The sequence below is a fragment of the Melanostigma gelatinosum genome (assembly GCF_949748355.1).
Source record: "Melanostigma gelatinosum genome assembly, chromosome: 1".
Taxonomy (NCBI): domain Eukaryota; kingdom Metazoa; phylum Chordata; class Actinopteri; order Perciformes; family Zoarcidae; genus Melanostigma; species Melanostigma gelatinosum.
Window position 1 is genome coordinate 26770676 of NC_136634.1, and position 27915 is coordinate 26798590.

The following is a 27915-nucleotide window of genomic DNA, read 5'->3' on the forward strand; positions in this document are numbered from 1 at the left end:
TTCCGATACCGGTGCTAAAACGATACTTTTAAAACGATACCGGTGCCTAAACGGTGCCTGAACCGATACTTTTTTCTTCAAATTGAACAATATATTAACAGTTTAAAGTATACTTAAATAAAAAAAAATGAATACAAAACACACACACACACACACACACTCTGTACACACACACTACAGCTTCAAACTTCAGCAATTATTTTGCAGAAATATGAGCATATTTTCCTTCTCTGGCAAAATACGACACGTCTCATGACTTCAATCGGCTCAGGCACCGAAAGGAAGCACCGAAATCTGCGTTGCGTTTCGGTCCGGTAGATACCGGACGTATAGGAACCGGTGCTATATTGCCACCGAGTTTCGGTACCCAACCCTAGTTACGAGTGGTCCATAGCACTCAGACTAAGAGGAGGAAACTAATTGTTTGTCCAACATAAAGAGAGATTTAAAAAATGCATGAATATCATTTATTTCAGATTATTATATGTTTTAGAGTACTTATAACGGTTGGATTATTAAAGAAGCACTAAAGGACTAAAGAGACTTGTGGATGGTTGACATGCTTAGTTTAGGTTCACTGGACTGACGCTCACTTTCTCTAGTGCCGACGTTCTTCTTCTCTCCAGTCATGTGCACAAAGTGTTACCTACACTATGATGAACAATCCACCACACGCCTCCAATTAATCATCCGCCGTTCAGACTTAGAGTATTTCTTTCTTTCAGCAGAAAGTCAGAGTTGCTGCATGCGGTGTGTCGGCACTAGAAGCACTCGGAGTCCTCTGCAGAGCTTCCTCACAGCACATCGATGGTCATCTGAAGACGTTGGGGTCTGACCATATGGCTTCAACATGTGCTGTGAAACAAAGAATCAGGTCTTCCCTTTTTGCAAGCAAAGGTTTCATCCTGATTGTGGTTTGATGAGCACAAAACCTCATCTGAAGGAATTTCACATTAGGGTGTGAGTTTCCCCCCCCAAAAAACTATGCGTTCCTGAAGTCACCTGAAAGCACCGCTGCAATCTCATTGGCCGAGGGCCAAGAGACCCCAGGACCCCTGTGGCTCAGCCACTGTTCTACAAAACTACCTGCAGCCCCCACCTCAATGCTTTTTCCACCAATCCCTCCGGGGTAACAGGAGGCACGCCAACGTTGCTCCTCTTTTTAACCGAAATCCTCGGTTTCACAGTTATATTCGCTGGCCGAATTCACCAAACTGTCTATTTTATCTTTGTTCGTATCCATGAAGCGAACCCTTTGAATCCTGCAGAAGTGAAGAAGCAAGACTTCTTCAGCGCCTCGTCTGCTCCGGCCATAAGGTCGCGAAGGTCCCTTATCGAGACGACAGCGATCCTCTCCCACCGAGAGAAACACGGCTTCCGCAGCTGAGCCCACCGAAGCTCAGAAGAAACCCCTCAGAAGACTCCCCTCAATCACCACCATTGCATCGTACCGTAAGGCAAAATAGAGTCTGGGCAGAGTTAGAGAGAGTTCATTTGTGTTTATTTTACTTTTTACACTTGTTTTGTGTGCTTAAAGTGCTGTTCATTTTTATAACGAGGTGTATGCTTAATAATCGCCGACACTAACGATCGCTGAGATCGTTGGGGTTGTGTAGAAGTAGCGTGTATTCCGTGTTACTGTGATCTGTGTTGAGCGAGCCGCCCAGTGAGGTCGAAGCTGCTTCTCATCAGTTCAGGAGGTCAGAACCGCCGGCTGAGACAAAGAGTCGCTGTTCTCTCCGCTGGCTGAGAGAGCAATCTTCCGTACTCCCGCGCGGCGCAGAGGATCGTAATCGCTTGTTTTATTTCATTTTGTTTGGGTTCCGTTCCCTTCTTTTTTACTAACCCACACACACACATATAGCTTTGAGCTAACCTAGCTACGTGCTGAACAGCTACCAGCACATGTAGACACCGGGTCTCCTGTTGGCTATCCGCCATTTTGGGTCTCACGCATGAGCGACGTCACCACGTCCCAACTACGTCACACGTCACTGAGCTGTTCCCTCGATCCCCCCCCCCCTTTGCTCTCACACACACACGCACACCCACACACACACACACACACACACACACACACACACACACACACACACACACACACACACACACACACACACACACACACACACACACACACACACACACACACACACACACACACACACACACACACACTCCCCCCCTCTTTTCAATAGTCTGTTGATTTTAGATAGCGTGCTCATGAATGTATAGTTGTTGTTAGTTTAGATATTAGTTGACTAGATCATTAGTATTAGAACTTAATAAACTCTGTTATATTTTAAAGAGCAGCTGTCTGTGATTACTTTGTGCATGCGTATTGTGATAATAACTATATGTGGTCTGTGCTCGAACTTAAACCTTCACTGTCACTCTGAATGTGTAATAGTACTCAGACTACTGACATTATGAGTGAACACTAATTATGAGACTTCGTTTTATCGTTTGGTTATTGGTCCCTGTTCGCAGGGTGGTGCCCCGTTATTATTAATAATCATTAATAATTGTTACTGACATTAATAATTCTATTGATGTCAAGAATTTAGTTTTTTAGATGCTGATAACCCAAACACGCTCCCTTATCGGTATGTGCTGATTCCAGCAGTGTGTGTACCACGTGTGTGTCTGTGGTGGCTCTCGACAAGGAGGCAAATATTTACCAATATTAAAAATTTGACCATTTTCCCCCTTTTTAATTTTAGACTGGGAAAAAATGGAATAATGATGCATGATGAAGAAAATAAAGACGTTATCAATATCAGCTTTATCTTCATTACTCATGGTTATGATCATTTATGCAGCCTTCTTCTTCTTCTCTCAGACAAGCAGCCGCTCAACACAAACACAGCGGAGTAGTTGCAGCGATGCAACAGCAAACGCTGCTTTCGTCCCCTGCAGTGGAGTCCAACAGACAGGTGGTTGTCTTTATCTGCCCCCCAGTGAAACTGTACGCATTACAGTGTTTTCATTACAGACCACGTCCAGGGCAAATATTGGTTCTGGGCGAGATGTCTCATTTCCTTGGAAGAGCAAACGCCAGCCTCGGTGTCCGTCTGTCCGTCTCTCTCTCTGTCCGTCTGTGTCTCTCTCTCTGTCTCTCTGTCTCTGTCCGTCTCTCTCTCTGTCCGTCTGTGTCTCTCTCTCTGTCTCTCTGTCTCTGTCCATCTCTCTCTCTGTCCGTCTGTGTCTCTCTCTCTGTCTCTGTCCATCTCGCTCTCCGTCCGTCTGTCCGTCTCTCTCTCCGTCTCTTTGTCCGTCCGTCCGTCTCTCTCTCCGTCTCTTTGTCCGTCCGTCTCTCTCTCTGTCCGTCTCTCTCTCTCTCTGTCCGTCTCTCTCTCTCTCTCTGTCCATCTCTCTCTCTCTCTCTGTCCGTCTCTCTCTCTCTCGCTCTCTGTCCGTCTCTCTCTCTCTCTCTCTCTCTCTGTCCGTCTCTCTCTCTCTCTCTGTCCGTCTCTCTCTCTCTCTCTGTCCGTCTCTCTCTCTCTCTCTGTCCGTCTCTCTCTCTCTCTCTGTCCGTCTCTCTCTCTCTCTCTCTCTCTCTCTCTCTCTGTCCGTCTCTCTCTCTCTCTGTCCGTCTCTCTCTCTCTCTGTCCGTCTCTCTCTCTCTCTGTCCGTCTCTCTCTCTGTCCATCTTACATGCAGGCTGGAGTTGGACGCACATGTTGCACTAACCTGATGAACCACAAACTAAAGGGCAGAATATGAAGCGGTGCACTGGAGGAGGAGATTAAAGGTGTTTTTGAAAAGGCAGCAGAACGGAGACAAACAGAAGGGACTTCAACTTTCTGATAATCAGCCGAGGTTACCATAGATACTACATCCTGCACAAGAGCATGCGGTGATTGCCTCCCTCTACCTCCTTCTCGCTCTCTCTTCCCTTCTTTCTACTCGAGTGTTTTCCTGCCCTCTCTTGTTCTCATTCTGCTGTTGATCGTGGAGGAGAGCTGGAGGAGGCTACAGCTCCTCTTGTCTCCTCTCCTCACCGCTGTGTTGCCATAGAAACAGGGGATGGAGGTGTACGTTGTGTTGTTGTTGTTTGTTTCCAGGAGAAGCAGACAAGGAGCATGAAACAACAAAGAAAGAGAGCGTGAGCCGTGCCCTGTATCACCCTTCAGCTGACACCAACAGACAGTAGAGACTGCGTAGAGTCAGTATCTCTGTGTCTTTGAAGCTATTAGAAAAAATGAACTTCAGCAACGTGAATCTTGCTTCTAATGAACGCAGTGACTGCTGACTATCCTATTGTATGGATGTGGTATGTAGCAGGACTGTAGTCTTTGAATCGTGCTCAACACAATGTTGAAAAGACAATGAATGTATCTAATGAGTACAGATTGACATCTCTTCTTCCTCTGAGCCATAGAGCTCCATGAAGAACACACCCATGAGCCTCACTGTTGCTCCTTCATCAACACACACGAACTGATTGTGACTCAAGGCCTCACGCACCATCCTGCTGCCACAAACACGACACTAAGAGAACACGTGTAGTAATCCACCAATGAAAATAGTCCCAGACTTGGTAGAAAAGTGATGAGCCTTTGTTTGGGACAATGTGTCACAGAGTGGGTTCAACAGACGTTTCAATGCCTTCAACTCTCAGGTGTGGTGTGACATTGGGAAACCAGAAGTATCAGTGCTTCTAAACGCTGAGTCACCGATCAGCTACCCAATCAGCTCCCTCCGATGCTGCATTCACCGAGCACTGCAGGGCAGCGACAAACATACGAATTGTGCCTTTGGTGACTCAAAGCAGGAAACGCATGGAGAGCCAGAGAGAGAAGAGAGAGAAAGTGAGGAGGAGGAGGAAACAGCTGACTGCACCAGTCTGAGCTGCAGCTCTGAAGGAGACACTGGAAAGGTCAAGCAGCCATTGTAAAAGGTCAGTCCACTACACACCTGCAACAACAATGCTGTGGAATAAGGTCTATTCTTTCTGCTTGAACTCAGGACTTTAAAGGTCCTCATGTCCATCCATCCTTCTTTTTCTCCTCTACTCCCTCTTTCCTTCTTTACTTTCTTCCCTCTTCATCTTTCACTAATTTATCCGCCTTTGATTTCCCTCCTTCCTTCCCTTATCTGTTCCCTCATTTCCTTCTCTCTTAACGTCTTCTTGACATTCTTGTGTCCTCAATTTTCTTTTCCTCCCATTTTCCTTTCTCTACTCATCCCTCGCTCCACGCTGTCCTCTTCTTCTACTCTTTGTTCCTTTTCTTTAGTCATCTTCTGCTACTCCTTTCCTTCCCCTTCCTCCATCTTCCCGTGTGATGATGTCATTATCACCGTGTGCATCTTGCGTCTGCTTCACTACTGCGAGTATAAACGTAGCTTTACGCTTTCATGTGCTGACCTCTGGGTCCCACTAAATAAAAGAATCACGTTTTTATGTCTGCTGTCTTTTTTTAATACCCAAAAATCTATCAAACTTTCTTTTTGGTTTATTGAAATAATAAAAATTATGAATCATATTCAGAAAAACTAAAACGGTAGAGTCACAACAACATGAGCACCTGTGTAACAAAGAAGTACATCACAAAACAGGATGTTACACGCTGAGACACTGTGGACTCTGTGGACTCTGGTCCACATGAAACCTTCTGCGTCCCACAGACACACAACAAGAACACGCCTCCTGTTGAAGGCACACAGCGAGTGGCCAGGAGGGCATTTGAGCGCACATTTCCTCCTGTTCCCATCATCAAGCGAGCAATATCAATTCACTTCCTGCGTCCCCTCGGCTTCAGATTCACCAATAATCACACAACAGTAGTTCCCATTCAGTCACACACTCCGTCACACACTCCGCTTGGGGACAAGTCGAGCTGCTGGACTCTGGCCGTTAAAAGACTCACTTCCCCAACGATAAGCCGCTCCACTTCCCTATTTACTGAGGAACAAGCAACTGCTGCTCGTCAACTGGTGGACAACAACAGTGTGATCTGGTGATCGGTGCGTCTCAGAGGACAGGACAGAGGACAGGACAGAGGACAGGACAGAGGACAGAGGACAGGACAGAGGACAGAGGACATGAGAGAGGACAGAACAGAGGACAGGACAGAGGACAGGACAGAGGACATGAGAGAGGACAGGACAGAGGACAGAGGACAGGACAGAGGACAGGACAGAGGACAGGACAGAGGACAGAGGACAGGACAGAGGACAGAGGACATGAGAGAGGACAGGACAGAGGACAGGACAGAGGACAGGACAGAGGACAGGACAGAGGACAGGACAGAGGACAGAGGACAGGACAGAGGACAGGACAGAGGACAGGACAGAGGACATGAGAGAGGACAGGGCAGAGGACATGAGAGAGGACAGGACAGAGGACATGAGAGAGGACAGGACAGAGGACAGGACAGAGGACAGGACAGGGGACATGAGAGAGGACAGGACAGAGGACATGAGAGAGGACAGGACAGAGGACAGGACAGAGGACATGAGAGAGGACAGGACAGAGGACAGGACAGAGGACAGGACAGAGGACAGGACAGAGGACAGGACAGAGGACATGAGAGAGGACAGAGGACAGGACAGAGGACATGAGAGAGGACAGGCCAGAGGACAGGACAGAGGACATGAGAGAGGACAGGACAGAGGACAGGACAGAGGACAGGACAGAGGACATGAGAGAGGACAGGACAGAGGACATGAGAGAGGACAGGACAGAGGACAGGACAGGGGACATGAGAGAGGACAGGACAGAGGACATGAGAGAGGACAGGACAGAGGACAGGACAGAGGACAGGAGAGAGGACAGGAGAGAGGACAGGACAGAGGACAGGACAGAGGACAGGACAGAGGACAGGACAGAGGACAGGACAGAGGACAGGACAGAGGACAGGACAGAGGACATGAGAGAGGACAGAGGACAGGACAGAGGACAGGACAGAGGAGAGGACAGGACAGAGGACATGACAGAGGACAGGACAGAGGACAGGAGACACTGCTCTGTGGTTTGGCTTTTCTACTTTCTGTGAAGACAGTTCCAAGAAAGTTTTCAAGGCCAAAATGACAGCTCCAAAGAAATGACAACCACATCTGTTATCAAGACATAAGACTGCATGTCACATGACAAGAACAACTATGTAGCAATACAGCATAGTGATAAAGGTTGGTTAAACAGTTGTTCTGGTTTTTACTTTTATAACATGTAGACCTTTAGAAGTAAAAAGGGTCAACTTTGAATGTAAGTGCTATGCAGCTATAAATCAGTCCAACACGTGTTAAAAGCACACGGTGGAATAAGTGGTGGAAAGCTGCTTGCTTTAGGATTTTGGACACAAAGGTTTTCTCATCGTTGAATATTCTTACCAGTTTCTAAAGCTTGACAAATAAAAAACAGAACAATAAATACCAAAACAGCAAAAACACGTCAGCAACAAAACACGGAGAGCAGCTGAAACAAAAGCAACGACGAGTGCAGCCTCAGCTCCACCACTTACACAGCAATGAAGTAGCTCCACACTAAGATCCAAATATAACGCTAACCCAAACCAAACTGTGAGTCAGACTGTGGAGAACCTTGTGAATGTAGTTCTGATTATCAAGGGAGGTTACAGCTACGCTGTTTATTCCTGTAGCGGGTCAACGGTCAGCAGTGTGACGCATGGCAGACGAGCACAAACACAACACGCCTAAATATCTGTGCTGAGCTCATCGTTTACCACAGAGTATACAACTATACGTACAATCACAGACACACAGTAGATATGCAACAACAGTCCATGAAGACAAGGCGAGCTCTCGCTACCAGCCGGAGAGAATCACACAGAGATATTCCAGCGCAGAGGTGCCGAGGAGCGACTCCAGAAGAGTTCTGCATCGGTCCACTTGTGCACATCATTTCATTCATGCAGACTGATAGCGTGACAACTCAGCCGTGGAGTGGAGTTCAGGGACTCGCCCACCTTTGAACTCCTTCACATTTTAAAATACAGAAAGAAAGGGAGCAGACAACTATGTTTGTGTCCGCTTTAGAGCGTGGCTTACAAAGAGAAAGAGAAACCACAAGTAAGGGCCTTTTTATTCGGCCAGTGTGACATTTAAAGGTTGGCCACCGTTTCACATCTCACTGATGAATGTGCTCGAGACGTCATTTCAAGAAGAACAATTCATCTTTCTCTCTTTTTCAACAGCAGACCAACTGATCAAACATACTGGACACGTTCCAAACGACACAAACTAAAGGCACTCTGAAGACATGTGAAGCCATGCAGACAGTATAACTGTAATAAAGTATACAGCAGGCCTTTATATGAGAGACCTTTAAGCCTTTTCTGCTGATGTTCCATGTTTTAATACATCTTTGAAGATTCTTACCGTTCTGTTGGCATTGGTCCAGAACAACAGTAAGAAACAGAATGTCTTGCAATGCCCCTTGACTTTATATGTCTTCTGGTCGTCCACTTTGTCAAATGTTAAGAAGTTGTTAAGAATATTAAGAAGAAGTATGTCACTTGTAGAATATGACATGAGCAAGGATACAGAAATATACAGATTTACCTCAATGGCAGACCTAATTCATGGGGTGTGAATCTCAACTCAACGGGTTATTTAAAGGTATCTACTGGCGCCACACAGCTCTCAACATGGCCACGACTGAGCTGGCAGCGCTAACAGTTTACCTGAAGGGGAACCGCAATGCTGTGGATGTGAATGCCGTTAGCAGCTGTAACCGCGGTGCAGAACTAACCAACAGTCAGTGGTGTATAAAAGTACCCAAAAGCCATACTTGAGTAACAGTAAAGATACCTCACTGGAAAACGACTCCAGTAAAAGTAAAAGTCACCTATTAGAATACTACTTGAGTAAAAGTCTTAAAGTATCTGATATTTATTGTACTCAAGTATCAAAAGTAATTTTCTGATATTATATGTACTTAAGTATTGAAAGTAAAAGTACAAGTAAATGCTGTTAATAAAAAAAGCAAAGGGTCAGAATTTTGAGAATTATGAAGTCTATTCTTTTAAGTGCTGTGGCCACCATGACCAAGGACATGGAGCTGTGTTGAACATAATTGGGTTGTGTTCAACATAACATATTGTACATAAGTATACTTTTGCATCTACTATGAACTTATCATCATAATTCTCCGAAAAGCAATATGACACTATGAAGGAGTTGTAACAGTGCGTTTATAAGTCTGCTCATTAGACTAGAGCAGCGGTTCCCAAACTTTTTAGGCCACGCACCCCCTTCTACATCCAGACCGGGTTCACGCACCCCCAATCCCCCCCCCCCCCCACACACACCTTTAAAAAAAAAAAAGCAACAGAGCCGCATAAAAATCGGACTAATGAGAGAACAGTTTGCTCGCGCGTGGCGTTTGTTTACAAGATAAAAAACACAAAAACGTGCCTTCGAAAAGGTAACGGACGTAACGTTACGAAGGTAACGGACGATTGGCCAGATTGGCCACATCTGTAGGCTCGTCTACTTGCAGAGAGTAAAACTCACTCTTCTTCACGCGACCGACTAATGTAGCCAGGATGTCTTCGGACAAAGCATCGATGCGCGCGACACAGTGTTGTTGGATGCGGGATCACGTCCAACTTGTTCGCTTCTCTCTCTCCAATCATACATTCCACCATCTCTTTAACATTGTGTTCCCTCTCCACCACCGCCTCTCCTTCTCCCTATTACGCGGTCAGAATACTACCACAACACGCCGCCTGTCTCCGGCAGAAATGCGCTCATACACACACGCACCTCCCTAGCAACGAGGCACATCACCCGGTCACAATACCTCCAGAATGTCCCCCGGGTGAAATCCGGGACTTGGTTTTATGGTTCCGAGTGGCGGGGCGCTCACCCGTTGGCGCTGGGGCGCGAGGTCTCCAGCCGCCCCCGCCGCGAGGCACCCGATCGTCAGGTCTGTCAGCCCTCGGAACAGGCCGCGGGTCAACAACTCATGGGTGGCAGGGCAGAGGCGAGGCAGATCACAGAAACATAAAGACTAGAGTATGGCAAAGATATGTTGATGAGAAACGTATTTGTACGTCAAACACAAACGTAATCAGGGAGAAAATACGTTTGTGGTCAAACGTAATTGAGAATGCATTTTAGTTTTGGAGGAACGTAATTTTTAGGAGACGGGACTGCACCGCCATTACATTTTTTCTCTCGCGCACCCCCTAGAGGCAGCTCGCGCACCCCCAGGGGTGCGCGCACCACACTTTGGAAATCCCTGGACTAGAGGATGTAGAGGGCAAATGCATAATATTATGTTCAGCAAAAAATATCCACTTGATGCATCAGGTCAGTGTTTTGAGAAAGGACGCCTGCCTTGTAAACTCCTGTGGGCCTGATTTTGAACACAATAGACAAAGGTTTTGCTCAAGCTGAATCTGCAATTGGGCGACTGCTACCATCATAACTCCATCTGATCATCCACAACATGACTCAAATATCAGTGGATTGTCAGTGGACAATCTTTCAAAGGGAACGCCTCATATCTTGGAGTTTGAGGTGATACTGTGTCACGGAAAATAAAAAACGTTTTAATATTTAGTCAACTAAAATGTGCGTCACATTCTATTACGTCGCCGTCAAGCGCCTTCCCCTGCAGGTGGCTCGTCGTGATTGCAGACTCGGTAAGGTTATCAATGGATGAATCCAAAAAAAGAAAACGCCTGGTAGAAAATAGAAAACAGAGAATTTAATTCTGCGTGGACGTATTTATTTGCATTCACTGCCAACAACGCTGGCCTACCTGTATGCTTAATATGTGGCGAGAAATTTGCAAACAACAAAAAATCGAATGTTGAAAGACACTTTCAGACCAAACACACAGCACTTGCTGAAAAAGATCAAGCTGGAGATGCGCTAAATATCGCTCCCGCCTCACAGATGACAGCCTGCAGTCCTGTTTGAAGCTCAAAGTCACATCTTACAGCCCTGACATAGAGAAACTCTGCAGCGATGTTCAGAAACAAAAGTCACATGAAACAGGTGAGAACACCATCATTTAACAGGCTATTATCTTGGAGAAAAATATTAATTTTAGATCCTGAACTGATGTAGTTGTGTTTTTATGTTCAGATGCGACGGTTGATGGCTGTACGTGTCTGAGGAAAGAAGAGGATGACATCGCACTGAAATGCACTTTAGTCGTACTTAAATACAAACTGCCTTTTTTTTATCTTCACTCATTTTAAGATATTAGGCTGCAGCTATATGTTATATTTATTTCAAAGTAAGCTACTTTTTATTCAATATTTTTTCCACAAACATGGGGAGAGGACCCAAATAGACTTGACTTGTTCCGTGTTTTATTCACTTCTGCAGCTATATGTTATATTTATTTCTAAGTTATTTCCCACAACTATGGGGAGGACTCAAGGCCTGCATAGTTCTGTGTTTAGTTCTGTGACCTCAATGTAGGCCTACACATGTCAGTGTATTTTTTTTTCTCCTCTTCATGAAAGTTAAAATAGCAATAAAATGTCAATAATTGTCTTTATTCTTGTTCTATTATTTCATAAATACAACAAACTATAGTTTTTGTATATATAATATAACTATATATAAAACGTATATAAGCTGTGATATCGAATAGCTTTTGCGGCTCCAGACACATTTTATTTGGTGGAAAATAGAGCAAAATGGCTCTTTGGACAGTAAAGGTTGCTGACTCCTGGTTTAGGCGATGAAACTACTTAGTTAGGTTTAGGAAAAGATCGTGGTTTGCGTTAAAATATCTACGGAAGTGGCGTTGCTTAAGTACGGAAGTCACGTCACAAATAAATCAACATTGGCTTCTCGTTTCACACGCGGCACAAACTGCGGCCTCCTGGAAGAAACACAGTGTTTGTTTGACCCATCCACCTCTCCTCATCCCACCCGTCCTGTGTGGAATTCTACTCATGTAGTCGCTCGCTAGCTATAGCATGTAGCATACTGGGCATCACTGGGAATCAAAACACCGCGGCTTTGAGAGCACTTGTTTACAATTGCGCAATAACGTGATTAACCAATGATTTAACTTGCAAGTGTAGGAAAAATAGGTTTAGAAGTGTGCTTTAAGAAATTATAATAGAAGTGTTTAATGATTCATAATTAAGAATCCATAATTAATTAGTCATAATTATAAATGTTTTGGAATTCATAATTAGTCATAATTATAAGAGTGCTTTAGGATTTATAGTTAGAAATGTTTCTTAGTAGAATTAGTATTGGAGTATGATTGGGGGCGACCGTGGCTTACTGGGTAGAGAGGGTTGGTCACCGGTTCGATCCTCGGCTGCACCGTGTCCTGTGTCGAAGTGTCCCTGAGCAAGACACTGAGCCCCTAACTGCTCCCTGGGCGCCTGTCATTGGCAGCCCACTGCTCCCTACATATACAGGGATGGGTCAAATGCAGTGAATAATTTCCCCACTGTGGATTAATAAAGGAATGTTTCTTTCTTCTTCTTCTAGTAGCGCCTCTTACAGGTGGGGAATAATATGATAGCAAGTACTTGGAAGTCCCATTTATGCTTGTAAAACTTGTGAAGTTTTTGCCAAAAGTTGCAAATCCTTATCTTTATTATAGTATGTTAAGAGTAAGGGACAGAGAGATTTCTAGACAGGCAATTGCAGCAGATGCAGAAGGAGCATCACCCGAGTCAGGGGTCCTAGCCATTCGGGTTAGCCAATAGGAATTGAGATAGACAGTATGGGAGGGGATTTCAAACTGGGAACGGGGGTGCTGGGGAATATTTCGGTCTCTTGTCCTCTGGTCTCACCGGGAGGGCAGCAGCGCTTCTACTGGGATCAGGGTAAAATGCCTCTCTGCGCAGAGAATATACATCTATAGATACTGTAATTAATGTACTTCACTCTGTATTTGTATTAGCATCAGAAGTATTAAATGCTTTTGTTTATAATTGAAACCGGCTGTCTTTTTAGCAGAGGCTGGATCACATGCGGTTTCCCCACAGTCTAGGAGGTCCCTGAACATAACACAAGCTAGGACCACTGATTCACCAAACCTGCTTGCTTGCAGTCTGTGTTCCATCACAGTCCCCGTCGCTGGTCTCATGATTCATTTTGTTTCTCAAGATAGATTTGATTTTGTAGCGAGTAACGAAGGTTTCAGGGGAAATGTATCGGAGTAAAAGTATCAGTGTTCTTTGCAAAATGTAGTGAAGTAAAAGTAAAAGTCAACAGAAATATAAATAGTAAAGTAAAGATCCCCAAAAAAATGACTTAAGTACAGTAACGAAATATTTCTACTTTGTTACTATACACCACTGCCAACGGGGCACGTTAGCATAGTTTAGCATAAATACTAGCATAGCTAGAATAAATAATAACCACCTCTTAGCACCTCTAAAGATCTCTGCCCGACACGATCTGGATTTCACAAAACGCAAAGTGAAATAACACAAGTTGTGGCTTCACAGCGATGTGCCGAACTACTTCCTGGCCGGTTGCAGTGACGTCCTCGTTCCGGCCACGAAATAGTTTCAGCACAGAACTCCACAACTTGTCTTTTACTTTTACAGATTAAACAACCAAGATAAAATGTTATCATTAAATATAGGGGCGTAACGATACACGTATTCGTATTGAACCGTTCGGTACGAGGCTCACGGTTCGGTACGCATGACGAACCGAATAAGTTTGAAAAAATAAAATTTAAAAAAAAACTTTATTTAACCAGGTAGTCCCAGTGAGATTAAAAATATTTTGCAAGATGTAAGTAACAATACTACATAACATTAAGGAGCAGTTTTAGTTTTTTATGCTTATGTGTTGCTAAGAAGACACCCCAGAAGATGGGTCACTCAGGTATAGTTCCATCATTGTTCAAAGTCAAAGAATAACTTGATGATGTTAGTTGTGATGAACAAATATATTTTAAAATCAAGTACATTTCTCTGGCATTTATAGTTTTCTACTGTACCGAAACATACCGAACCGTGGCTCCACTGTATCGTACCGAACCCAACCGTGAATTTTGTGAACCGTTACACCCCTAATATATATATTGAACAGTTTTTGTAGGTGTTCTTTTTATGTATTTGGACTGAATCTGACGAGCCGTTTCCCAGTTTATTGGTTATAGGTTTAACTAAATGGACCAGAGTTAACAAAGAAGTAAACATAGATTATCTGATGGCATACTAGATATGATATGCAAAGATGTGCCAGTATCAAATGAACATTTCATTTGTGTGGTGGTGTGAGCCATCTTGCTGCCATAAGGTCACACAGCTGTGCATAAATGACCAAATCATGCAAACTAGTGGGGGCATAGTGCAACCACGTTTCATAGCACTCAGCTGTGTGTGTGTGTGTGTGTGTGTGTGTGTGTGTGACTGCTCTGGCTGTATATGGCTTTTTTTTTTAAACAAGGTTAAAAACAACCAGACTAAAAACGGTCACAAATGGAGAATAACCGCTGCAGTCTTCATTCCTCTTCAGGAGTCTTCTCCCTGCAGTCTCTCTTGTTTGGTTTCTCCGTTTCCCTTCACATCGCAGACACACACACACACACACACACACACACACACACACACACACACACACACACACACACACACACACACACACACACACACACACACACACACACACACACACACACACACACACACACACACACACACACAGCAGGGCAGAACGAGGGGAACCATTCCAATTCCAATCTATTGTAAATATCATAAATCAATATGGCGGGGTGAGCGCCATCGTTCCCGACTATGACTCAAATCTTTGCCAAATGGCTGCATTGTTCAAACACAACTGGGAGGATCCAGTATTTGATTATGAACATGTACTGCAGCCCGTCCTGGAGGCCTGGCCAGAGCCTCTCAGAGCGGGGGGGGTGTGTGTGTGTGTGACCTCATAGGCTGCAGTCGCTGCACGTCATTTCTCTTCCCTTTATTCTGCATTAAAACAATACTTTTGCTGATGGCTGAGGGCCATTCTTGGTTGTGTGATGTGTTGTTCTCCCACTTGTATGAACTTTATATCCTGATTCTATAGAAGTGAGAGCGATGACAGCTGGGCTGTGGCGCCACACAGACTCTAGCATTCGTTAGCACCGAGTGAGACCATGTCAACACATTCTGACTCCGAAAAATGAAAAGTTAAACTCCTGAGCAATAAGCTGGTCAATTAATTCGCCTGAGGGCTTTATTCAGTGAGTGTTGATGACCAGAGAGGTGTGTTACCGCAGTCTGGGGATTCAAGGAGAGCAGATCTATTGTACAGTATGTTTTGTACGTTATTAAATTATAGTAATTGTCCAAGTCCCAGTTGATTTCATTTTTTTTATTCAACCCCTTTGTCTGTGTTTTTTTGTGTATATTTTTATGGGAGATTTGTGTATTTACGTGAAGATTGAGAAGTGTCCCATATACCAACACACACACATTGTGTCTGTCATTTCTTGGGTTGTATATGTGTTCTGCACTTGTTTTGTACTCTCATTTATTCACAACATGTCATATTTCCATGACTGATGATAAATAACTGTCCTCAGAATGGATGCAGATTGTAATCTTGCCCACTGAGGTCCGATGTTAGTGGCTGTGAGTAAGTGGTTGAACATACGGAACAGCTTCTAGCTTTGCAGCATGACCAGTGGGCTAAGTATGATCACCTCCTTCTCTGATATACGGTCAGTTTAACCTCACGGAGTGGACGATGACGTTCCCGTGGTTCTCATACGTTGATCCCTCCTCACGGTTCAGCACAATGTGAACCGTGGATTAGTTACACAGTCTTAACCATTAGAACACCAATTACAACGTTATCGTGACGCGTTCACGTGTAATCGTGTTGATTGAAGGAGATGTTTTCACAGCAACATAAATAGATATTAAAGATGAATTATGAGCTGTTTACACTATGCAGATTATAATGCTTCATTAAAACTATGAATAAAAACAGATAACATGTCGAATATTTGATGGTTTACTGACTTCTGAGTGGGTTCAATTATTTTACGGACGGAGACAATAGTGTGGATCCTTGTAGAGCAGCTGCTGTAATCAAACAACAATATGGATCATCAATGATCATCAATTAGTACCAGCAGCAAAACAAACAGGATCAGGGATCTCTAGTTCTATTTGAACCATGACTCTGATCCGTGACTCTGAACCGTGACTGATCCGTCGTGACTCTGAACCGTCGTGACTCGGAACCGTCGTGACTCGGAACCGTGAGTTTTATGATCAGTTGCACCACTAGTTGCAAGGTTAAAACTTTCTCACCTCCCACACTTCAAAGGCAACTTCAACGGCAAGACCAGTACGCTGATCAAATACATAACTAAGAAATTTCTCATTTTAAGGTCATTCTACTGCCAAATGAAATGTACGGTATTTGACTATTCTTTGCAAATTGAACACCACAAAGATCTTTGGTGAAAGCAACATTGACAGAGAGGATCACGCCGACCCGCTCTAGAAAGAGCGCCACTGTTAAAATAGACTTCTTACATCATGATTAGACGGTGCAGACGTGACCAGAAGACACTCGATCCTCCCTCATTGATTCCTAAACGGGCTCCCGTCTCTCGCCTCGCTATAGACCGAGTCCCTCACGCTCGCACCACCACCAGATTCCTTTCATCTCTGGCCTTTTGTGAGCGAGGCGCAGCACAGGAAGCGCTTGCTTGCACTCGCGCCCTTCTTACGCAAATGTGATGCAAGTTCGATTTGACTACAGTCGGATCTGTCAGAGCAGAGAGGGGAGATGTTGAGTCCTCCTGAAACCACATGTAATACTGACACAGTGTTGGAAAAATAGCCGTTGCTTGAAGTGAAACGGGATTTGTGAGCTTTTTGTTTTTTGTTCCTGAAACAAATGGAACCCTCTCGGTGGACCACGCTCTCTTTCACAGAGCTCCTCTTTCACAGCGGTCGGAATTGTTCTCCGTGCATGGGGATGTAGTTGGAGACGCAGAGTCAACGCTCTTTGCCTCCTTCTTGGAAGCAAAATTGGTCAGCATTGTCCATCGGCCCACATAACCGCTCTGTTAGAAAAAACAGAGCACAACGTCGCCACTCAGGAAATGCACATTCATGCTTCGCCTTGTGAACAAAAACCCTCTTCCTCATATTTCAGCCTTCACAGAGCGGAGACCGTGGTTCACTAGAGGACAGCTTATGATAGATGACACCATTTTGAGTTCATACTCCCTACGATGTAAACAACATAATAGAGCTTAAGGCATTCAAACGGTGACAGGGTGCATTGTTAGCTTACAGAGCAGCAACATTTCCGTTAGCCTGAGTCAGGGTCACTATGAGAGCCATCGGCCGTCAGTGTCCGACAGCAGAATAGACACAATAGACAAACAGCAGTTTGAGTAAACTCAACAGCCAGCTTCTCCTTAACCACACTTCAGATTTTAACACACTACTGTCTCATTTGCATATCTAAACTTAACATTTCAGAAAACTTGTACTACAGTAAATCCTCGTCTTAATGTGAGTGGTGAAGTGGTGAGTGGTGAAGTTTCATGCGATATCTATGAGTGTGTGACTCTATTCACCTGGAGAGTCTCTAAATGTCTGTAATGGAACTAAACGTCTCTTTAAGGACGTTTCCTCTCAATGAGTTTGTTCTCAGACTCTGATGATGAATCTCTGCTGCCTGAACACAATCACTAAGTTAGAGCTATTTCATCATTTCATAAATACACTCCATGTATTATATATTTTTATCCCATTATCTTATGTTCTCATTGCACAGCTCTCTTCCTTTGTTGCTCTGCTTCCAGCACAGCTTGTTTTAAGGAGAGCTTTTATCCAATCAGATTCAGCCTCTATGTCTCTATGTAAGAGGCCCGAGGTCCTCTAGAGCAGGGATTCCCAAAGTGGGGTGCGCGCACCCCTGGGGGTGCGCGAGCTGCCTCTAGGGGGTGCGCGAGAGGAAAAGTGTAATGGCGGTCTGATGGTGTAATAATATTAAATATTAAAAAAAAATGTAATTTTAATTTAAAAACTGTCAGGCGGGACATCTGAAGCTATCGGTCGTAAAAGAGGAGAGGGACAGAGAGAGAGAGAGGAATCGGAGGCGAGGGGAACGGAGAGGTGCAGTTGGGGAGAGACCGGGAGAAGAAATCGAGCCAGAGTCAGAGGAAGATGAGACGGAGGAGACCGGAAAGGAGGAAGGGATAGCACAGACAAATCGGGAGCACATCGGCCCATCGCGGAGTCAAGGTGAAAAAGAGGAAACGAGAGTGAGCATCAGACTGGGAAAAAAAGAGGAAATATGATGAAAAGTATCTGTGTCTGGGCTTCACTTGGATTGGCAACGCAGATTCCCCAAAGCCACAGTGCGTGGTGTGCAGTGAGGTTCTGGCTAACAGTCTGAAGCTCTTATTTACGTCGCCACCTGAACACCAAGCATGCCAGTGCAAGTCAAAAGCCCCTTACATTCTTTATATCCAAATTGGAGGAATTACAAAACAGCCAAAAACAACTGGAGTCTCATTCATGTGTTGGGTCTATAAATGACGCACTACGGGCTTCATATCTGGTTACAGAAGAGCGAGAAAGGGGCTACCGCACACAATCACTGAAGACGTGAGCTTGCCAGCTGCCAGGGAGATGGTGGAATGTATGATTGGAGAGAAAGAAGCAAAAAAGTTGGACATGATCCCGGTGTCCAACAACACTGTGTCGCGCCGCATCGATGCTTTGTCCGAAGACATCCTGGCTACATTAGTCGGTCATTAATTGTAAATTAAATGTGATAATCTCCCTCTGAGCCTGTGCGTGTGTGCTCGCCATCAGTATTGCTCTTTAAAAGTGACGCCTTGTGTCACTGAAAGATATTGAAACTTTGTTGCAGTGTTTCAGGGCGTTTTCACACCTTCAGTTCGTTTGCTTTGTTCTGATTCAGGGATTAATATGATACAATGTTGCAGTTTGTGTTCACACTGCAACATTTAACAGCGGACTAAATATTGTAAACTAACGCCACGCGCGCGCAAACTGTTCTCTCATTGGTCCGATTCTTATGCGCTATGAAGGCTTAAAAGGCTCTGTTGCTTCTTTTTTTTTTTTTTTTTTTATTAACGGGGGGGGGGGGGGGGGGGGGTGCGCGAACCCGGTCGGGATGTAGAAGGGGGTGCGCAGCCTAAAAAGTTTGGGAACCGCTGCTCTAGAGAGACTTTACAGTTTAAGTGAATGGGGACGATATTGTTGATTGTCAGTCTTCAACCAATCAGATCATTAGTTTGACATGTTGGGCGTATTCTTCGACATGCCAGTGGTACTCAGGTAGCCTCTAAGTATGTCTGCATTAACGTGCGCCGTGATTGGTCAGTGGGCCAGCGTGACTTTTGTCAAACAGGACGCTAGCTGGCAGGTCTTAGTGTTTAGTAAGAGTTCAGGTTGAAACATATGTAAGAGAAGTTATGACATTTTTAGCATTTTGCTTGCTGTAGATTCTTTGTTTTTACCTGCTGCGGGCTGAAGGAGGATTAACGCATTTCTCAAGACCAGAAAAACTGGACATGGTATCAATGGGTCGGTCACCCCACAGCTAGCAGGGAAAGGATTTGTACTAACGGCATTTCTTGCTGACAGCGGCGGAGAAGCGTTGCACATTTTATGGCTAAGAATGAAACTTTTGCTGAGACCCGAGTGGATCTACAACTCAACGAACACGGTCACAGGAGGACTCTGACTGGAACTGAACCGCACCGATGTTCAGTACAACGCGGTATTAAACTCTGTGTTAACACAGAAAGGAGGATGGACTTTGTCTTTCAGTGAACAGCAGCTTTGTTAAGTGAACTGCTTTGTTTTTTTGTTTGATCTGCAGTAGCGTTGCTACTGTGTTCATTTGTCTATGGTGTTGTTTTTATAGTTAAGTAATAGTTGAATGGCTCGTGCTCTTCAGTGTGCGGATGAATACGTGTGTTAGCGCTGCAGTGTTGCTGGATTGATTTGTTGCTTTGTTGTCGTATAAATATGTGTGACTGTTCTTGTGAGTTTGTTCTTGTTATTGTGTTAATTACATTGATTCTGACTACCGTACTTTCCGGACTATAGAGCACACTGGTATATAGGCCGCACCAGCTGATTCCCAAAAGAAAAAAAGAATGTGTACATAGATAAGCCGCACTGGTCTATAAGCCGCAGGTGTCCCCGTTGAACAGCAAGATGCTTTTAACAGTACTAAAGTTGTCTTCTTCTATGAACATCATAACATGTTGCTAGCTTCTAAGCTAATTTTAACATTACGGCCAATGGGGAAATGCTAACCGCGATTAGCATTAGCGAATACAGTGAATATAATATATATTCGTACATCTTTTCATGCAGACATACTTACAGACTAAGGTCTCTCAAGGCTACCAAACTGAAGAAGTAAAACGAAGCAGCGTGTCTTCTCATTAGAATCTAAAAGCAACGAGGCAATAACTTGTTGCTCTTAGCTGTAGCTTCTGAATACCGTAGCTGCAACAACAGGACTCAGGACAGCAGTTATATTGCAAACCAAGATGATTTATTTCTCTCACTCAAAAACACGCACACAAAAACATGCAATAACTGTCGTTGAACAGCAAGATGCTTTTAACAGTACCGGTACTAAAGTTGTCTTCTTCTCTGAACATCATAACATGTCGCTAGCTTCTAAGCTAATTTTAACATTACGGCCAATGGGGAAATGCTAACCGCGATTAGCATTTGCGAATATAGTGAATATAATATATATTCGTACATCTTTTCATGCAGACATACTTACAGACTAAGGTCTCTCAAGGCTACCAAACTGAAGAAGTAAAACGAAGCAGCGTGTCTTCTCATTAGAATCTAAAAGCAACGAGGCAATAACTTGTTGCTCGTAGCTCATCTTGGTTTACCTTCATGGCTGAATAACAACGAATGGCTGAGATAAAGCAGACTATCATCATACCAGCCATTGTAAACACAATTATACATGAACTAAGATCATATCTGGAAGATTTGCCACAATTGTGAAAAAGCTGATCTTCTCATGCAGCGTGTCGACGTTGCTCATAGGTCTGAATAGCATTTACGGCTAACTGGCTTGGCCAGTTGCTGCTAGCACAACAGCTATTCAGAGCTATGAGCAACAACAGTTACCGGTATTGCCTCATTGCTTTTCGTTTGGTAGCCGTGAGAGACCTTAGTCTGTAATGCAAGTATGTCTGCATGAAAAGATGTACAAAGATATATTATATATTCGCTAATGCTAATCGCGGTTAGCATTTCCCCATTGGCCGTTATGTTAAAATTAGCTTAGAAGCTAGCGAATTGGACATGTACTGTTAAAAGCATCTTGCCGTTCAACCTTTTTTGTTAACAGTCCTAGTGAGAGGTAGGTCAAAGGTACTTCATCCACATTGTAGCGACCCTGTCAGTAACAGCTGGTAGCAGAGGGGTTGCTGGTAGCAACTGTTCTGTGTCGGGAGCTAGTAAATGTTGTGTTAGACCGGAACCGGAAGTTGCGGTTGTTGTTGTGGTGGAGAAAAGCTACAGAAGAATCCGTATATAAAGCGCACCGGACTATAAGCCGACTCCTCAAAGCGTGGGGTAAAAAGTAGCGGCTTATAGTCCGAAAAGTACGGTTTATGCATTGTCAGTTAATGACTAAGCGTGCCGTCATCGCGGGGTTTGCCGCGGTTGTTTTCCCGTTAAGCTAGTTTAGCATAGCCTCAGCTGTTTTTTGTTCCGGGTTCAGAGGTCAAAGCCCGTCGTCTCCTACGTGAGCGCAGTCCACCGGAAACATTATATTTCCCACAATTTAAGCTTCTGCATTTTCCAAACGCACGAGTATTATTCAAACGTTTGTTCGATTTGTAAGCCTCGTACCGAACGGTTTAATATGACTACGTGATGTTACACCATAGAAACACATAAGCGGAGCTGTGGCTCAGCATGAGGTTGTTCAGCTGTAGTAGCACAGCACAGAAAGCCCAGGTATGAAACGCACGTCAGAACTCCCTCTGTAAAAACGTTGCCCAATGTTTCAACAAAATTAAAGAAGAATTTTGAACCTTATCGAATGTTTAGATTTATGTTCTTGAAATGTATGACAATTAGCACATAGTTAAAATGATAATTCCTAATTTGCATATTCAATGATCAATGTTCAGAAAACTTTTTCAACAAAAGATTGTCATCTGATACAATACGGTAGTTCAGAAGTTTTAACCGAACTATGTCTCCCCTAGACATCACAGTATTAGTACTACAGTACTGAACAGTACTGTAGTACTGAACAGTACCACAGACCGGATGGCACAGCTGTTGTGTTGGACTGCATTCGAGCGTAGAGCTGTACCAAACTAAGTGCTCACTGAATGTATTGAGCTACTATTTCTCTCTCAGGTTTGTTTTGGAGTAAATAGCTGAAGTGGATATTTAGTGTCAACAACAGAACGTCCTGAGGAGAAACCCCGTCCATCGACTAGAGACCAGGAATGTGGCAATGCAACAACACCAGCAATGAGAAACAGCGTAGGCCAACAGCACAAGACACTTTCCATGAATGGGGACTGAAGCGATGTAGGACGGGCTGGTGCCCGAGTCCTGCTCCCAGAGAGGATGTCCTGCTGTTGACTGGCCAAAGGTCAATACAGACTCACTGATATGTGGTGCAGCTCACGGCTCACCACTCAAACTGTCACTATATCCTGACAACAGTACACGAGACAGAGGATGAGAAACGCTAGAGGCCAACCTCAAGCAGCACCACCCACCGCCCGGAGCAAACGACGACAACCATCCGTACATCCTGCATGAGCGCTACTGCACACGTGCAGACTAGTACTACACACTTGTTCTTGATCAACGCTCCTGTGCACCTTATTTCACCTTATTTTCACCTTATTTCATCCCGATAAGGCCGGAGAGCTAATTCATGCTGGCCGTTAGCAGCACAGTCCTACTGGCTCAAGAAAGGGTCTAACCGCTAACGTGAGGAGGTGGCATCGAGTTACATATGATGCGTTCAAGCTCTATTCACACCATTGGGAAAAGGTAAATTATAACGTGATCATGTTGTGTTCACATGTGATCTTGAAAGAAGTGTTTGAGATGTTTTAACAACAATGTAGAAGAGATGTCAGCGAGGGAGTCATGGCCTTCTAGACCTCCTAAAACCAGCTTTACGCAGCTGATCACACATCAGAGAAAACTACTAAACAAGTAGTTACTCTTTCCTGGAAGCCAATAACTACGATATACGACCATAATAAGGTAAGAGAATATATATACACACACACACACACACACACACACACACATTTCCAAAAAGGCCCCGTATATCTTGTCTGATTCCTGGATTAATTGATGGAATAACTGGTAGAATACTTTACAATAACATTCCATAGCTGCCACCCTAACCCACTGTGACACAGTGGAACGTGTCTGAAGAGGTTGAACTGACTGAGAACGATCACCTGAAGCTGCAGCTCCTCGAGGACTTAGGGATCTGTAGTTCACCGTTTAGCTGTCGGAGCTGCTCAGCAGCAGACAGACTCCGTCAGAGAGCAGCTGGTGGACGTAGTGGAGCATTCAGCAGCTGAAGAGACACATCTTCCTCCCAGGAGTGGGTGGAGCCCCAACACGGAGCTAAAAGAGCTCCATGAAGGTGTTCATAAGCAGCTGTTTGTCCTGTTGACATTATCCTCTTTGATTTATCGGCTAATACAGTTCTTAACGTGTTCATATAGCCTACAGATATCACCAGCCATTTAACACGCATACAAACATATAAGCACATGATTTGAGCTCCTCCCGTCGCAGTTATCGATGTTTTTATATGGAACCATTTATTCTTCATTTCAGTGACGTTAGACCCTCAGCTGACTCAGCATTAACAGCATTAGTTAGTCGTCTCCTTCTCCCCTTAATTCTGCTGCTGAGATCTCTGACAGCAGCACGTGAATAAAGGAGATATGGAGCCTCACGCTGTATTATCGCTGTTCTTTATGCTAACTTACAGTCCTCGTGAACACAGTCGTGAACACTTGAGTGCAGAAAAGTCAGAGAAATTAAGGACGAGATTTAATGACAATATTCTTTGAGGTCCAGTGATTGATAATCAGAGATCATGGATTCATATCATATTACACACCAACAAGCACATGTATCAGTGGGGAATTAAAAATCCATTTTGAGGTTAAGAAAAGCATTATGGAATGCATTTCCCCATAAGAGGCCCATATGGCTGTAAACAATGAATTTAGCTGAATCATTGAGATCTCCAGTGGACCAGCAGGTCCACCAGGTCCACCAGGTCTGGGTTTACCCTCCACTAGACTTCCCTGCTGTAAGAACAGTCTCCAACACATTGCACGCTGCAGTGAGCCATGCAGCACACTCCTCTAGCTGGCTGTGATGATGAAACACTGGGCTGGCTGTGTGGAAACGTCAGAGGCGTTGATAAAAACAGAATAAAATATAATAAATAAAGATTTACAGTTGATTTAATCAGCACAGACTATTCCTCCTGGACGCTCCGTAGGAGAGAATAACATTGTCATGTATAATACATCCTGATTCCTGAGAACATAAAGGAACATTCTGCACTTCCTGATGATGTGATGATGCAGAACTCACACATGGACCCAAACTGTTGCCCTAGCAACAGCACAGCAATGTGCCGCCCATCTACCTGTGTGGCTGTCCCGCCTCCCCGTCTATGCATCACCGCTGCTTTAATACATCCATGCACCATCATCTTTAGGATGACATGTGGACCCACAGAGGAAGCGTTCCTCCGCGTGACATGAGACGATCTTTGTCCTTCAATAATTCAGATGAAGAGTTCCAAACGATGACTATTAAGAGACACGTGACACAGACACCAAGTGCGTCCACCTGCAGCCCAGCGGGGGAGCCGGACGGTGTTGCGCATGATGGGGAGGGGGCATTATCCTGCATTATCAGCAGACCACAACGGGCCACAAACAGTGACAAAGTGCCTTCTTGTAAACTGCGTCAACAGCCTGCGCGTCATCTCGGTCTGCTGAGTCCAGACAAGAAAATACAAACAACGAAGTAGCCTGAGGAATGTGAAACGCTGCATATTACATGGTGTCACACACACACACACACACACACACACGCACACACACACACCCGCGCACACACAAGAGGCTGGAAGGCGACTCACGGTGGCCGAGGTCAGGCTGCTGTCCGTGAGCGTGAGGTGGTGCGGCTCCCACCTCCGCAGGAACTTGGAGGTGAGGATCTTGCTGAGGAAGGTGCAGGGGTGCTTGACCACGCACACCTGGATGTCGCCCTCGTGCAGCAGCTTGTAGCGCATCCCGCCGCTGCTGCAGTGGTGCAGGGACCTCTTGCACGGCCCCGCGCTCAACTTGGTGTTGTTGTTCCCCTCCGACATCTCCCCCAGCAGAGGCTTGTTCTCCTCGCACTGATAGAACTGGTTGTTGTGCAGGTCGTTGGCCCCGCCGCCGCCGCCGCCGTTGAAATCCATCGCTCGGTAATCCAGCAGGTTTATTGTTTTCCGAATGAAACTCTCGGGGCCGCGTTGGAACCGACACGAGGATCCTACATGTAAAGAAGGAAACAGAAGCGGATGAGGTCGTTGGGATCGAGCTGGGGGGCTCCCTGCCTACCAGCCGCTACAACACGACCTGCCTCACTGAGGACGGGGCCGAGCCTGGCGTAGAAACACCGCGATCAGTGTTTCACCAAAGCGTATCCGAGCTCCTTATGGCACACAGCTCATACTCAGCAATCATCCACCATTTTGCCACAATGCCCCATAAACTGTCTCCGCGGTGCGCGTCTCTCCACCTCCCCCCAGCAGCAGTACCAGCAGCAGCGAGCTATTCAGTATGTTGGACCATGGCCTTATCCGTTCCGTCCGTCCCCGGTGCCAACCGAATAATCCACAGCGAGGAACGCGACGGGAAGAAGCAGAACGCGGACGGAGTATCCGATGGCGGCAGCGCTAGGCTCCTCCGCGGGGACTTGTGTTCATTACAGACTTCCTTTTTCTATTCAGTCCTCTCCCCCCCCCTCTCTCTCTCTCTCTCTCTCTCTCTCTCTCGGTGGAACAAGGAGCCAGCACTCTCCGGCAGCGCCGCGCCGATTGGTCCCCGCTCGTTCATGTGATACCGACTGACGTCAATGGGGAGGCGAGCGGATGAGCCGTGTCTTTCTTGCGCTCGACTGTCTGCCGAGGGCGCACGCTCAAACCCCCCCCCCCCCCTCGAACCTGAAAGTTGAAGTTGTGGTCTTGAACATTGAAAAATACAGCAATGTATTCAAACAAATAAAAACAAGTCAATGAAAAGGTTTTTTGGGTTGAATATAATTTTGATTCAGTTGTGGAATTTATTCGAATATTTTTTTTTCATTTTTCACTTTTATATATATTTTGATATTTGAGTTCTTATATTTTTCAGTTTCAAATTTTATATTTTCAGATTCAAATCTTTTTTTTTCGGTTTCAAATATTTTTTTCAGTTCAGACTTTTGACCCTGATCTAACGTGGGGGGCGTGGTATCAACTGAGAGGGGCGTGTCATCATGAGTGACAGCAGAACAACGAACTTCCTGAACCACGTTGCCTTCAGGTAACGTGGTTCAGGAAGTCCAGACAGACAGACAGACAGACAGACAGACAGACAGACAGACAGACAGACAGACAGACAGACAGACAGACAGACAGACAGACAGACAGACAGACAGACAGACAGACAGATAGACAGACAGACAGATAGATAGATAGATAGATAGATAGACAGATAGACAGATAGATAGATAGATAGATAGATAGATAGATAGATAGACAGATAGACAGACAGACAGACAGACAGACAGACAGACAGATAGATAGATAGATAGATAGATAGATAGATAGACAGATAGACAGATAGATAGACAGACAGATAGATAGACAGACAGATAGATAGATAGACAGATAGATAGATAGATAGATAGATAGATAGATAGATAGATAGATAGACAGATAGATAGACAGACAGATAGATAGATAGATAGATAGATAGATAGATAGATAGATAGATAGATAGATAGACAGATAGATAGATAGATAGATAGATAGATAGATAGATAGATAGATAGATAGATAGATAGATAGACAGATAGACAGATAGACAGACAGACAGATAGATAGATAGATAGATAGATAGATAGATAGATAGATAGATAGATAGATAGATAGATAGATAGATAGATAGACAGATAGACAGATAGACAGACAGACAGATAGATAGATAGATAGATAGATAGATAGATAGATAGATATATAGATAGATAGATAGATAGATAGATAGATAGATAGATAGATAGACAGATAGATAGATAGACAGATAGACAGATAGATAGATAGACAGATAGATAGATAGATAGATAGATAGACAGATAGACAGATAGATAGATAGATAGATAGACAGATAGACAGATAGATAGACAGATAGATAGATAGATAGATAGATAGATAGATAGATAGATAGATAGATAGATAGATAGATAGACAGATAGACAGATAGACAGATAGATAGATAGATAGATAGATAGATAGATAGATAGATAGATAGATAGATAGATAGATAGATAGATAGACAGATAGATAGATAGATAGATAGATAGATAGATAGATAGATAGATAGACAGATAGACAGATAGATAGATAGATAGATAGATAGATAGATAGATAGATAGATAGATAGACAGATAGACAGATAGATAGATAGATAGATAGATAGATAGATAGATAGATAGATAGACAGATAGATAGATAGATAGATAGATAGATAGATAGATAGATAGACAGATAGACAGACAGATAGATAGATAGACTGACTTTATTTCAGACTCGGGGTCCATACAGACAGATACATAAAAAGACAGACACAAACAATAAAAGTACATAGGCCTAGCAATGCCTTACAAAGAGACAGCTGTA

At 44.3% G+C, this 27915-nt stretch overlaps 1 protein-coding gene across 1 annotated transcript in view; it reads right to left on the minus strand.

Annotated features, from left to right (window-relative positions):
* Window positions 1-26097, minus strand: part of cmip (c-Maf inducing protein) — a 48841-nt gene extending 22744 nt beyond the window's left edge. The window contains exon 1 of the mRNA XM_079278425.1: window positions 25129-26097. Coding sequence (XP_079134551.1) covers window positions 25129-25452 — 324 coding nt within the window. The 5' untranslated portion in view covers window positions 25453-26097. The remainder of the gene's footprint in view (window positions 1-25128) is intronic.
* Between the last annotated feature and the right edge of the window lie 1818 nt (window positions 26098-27915).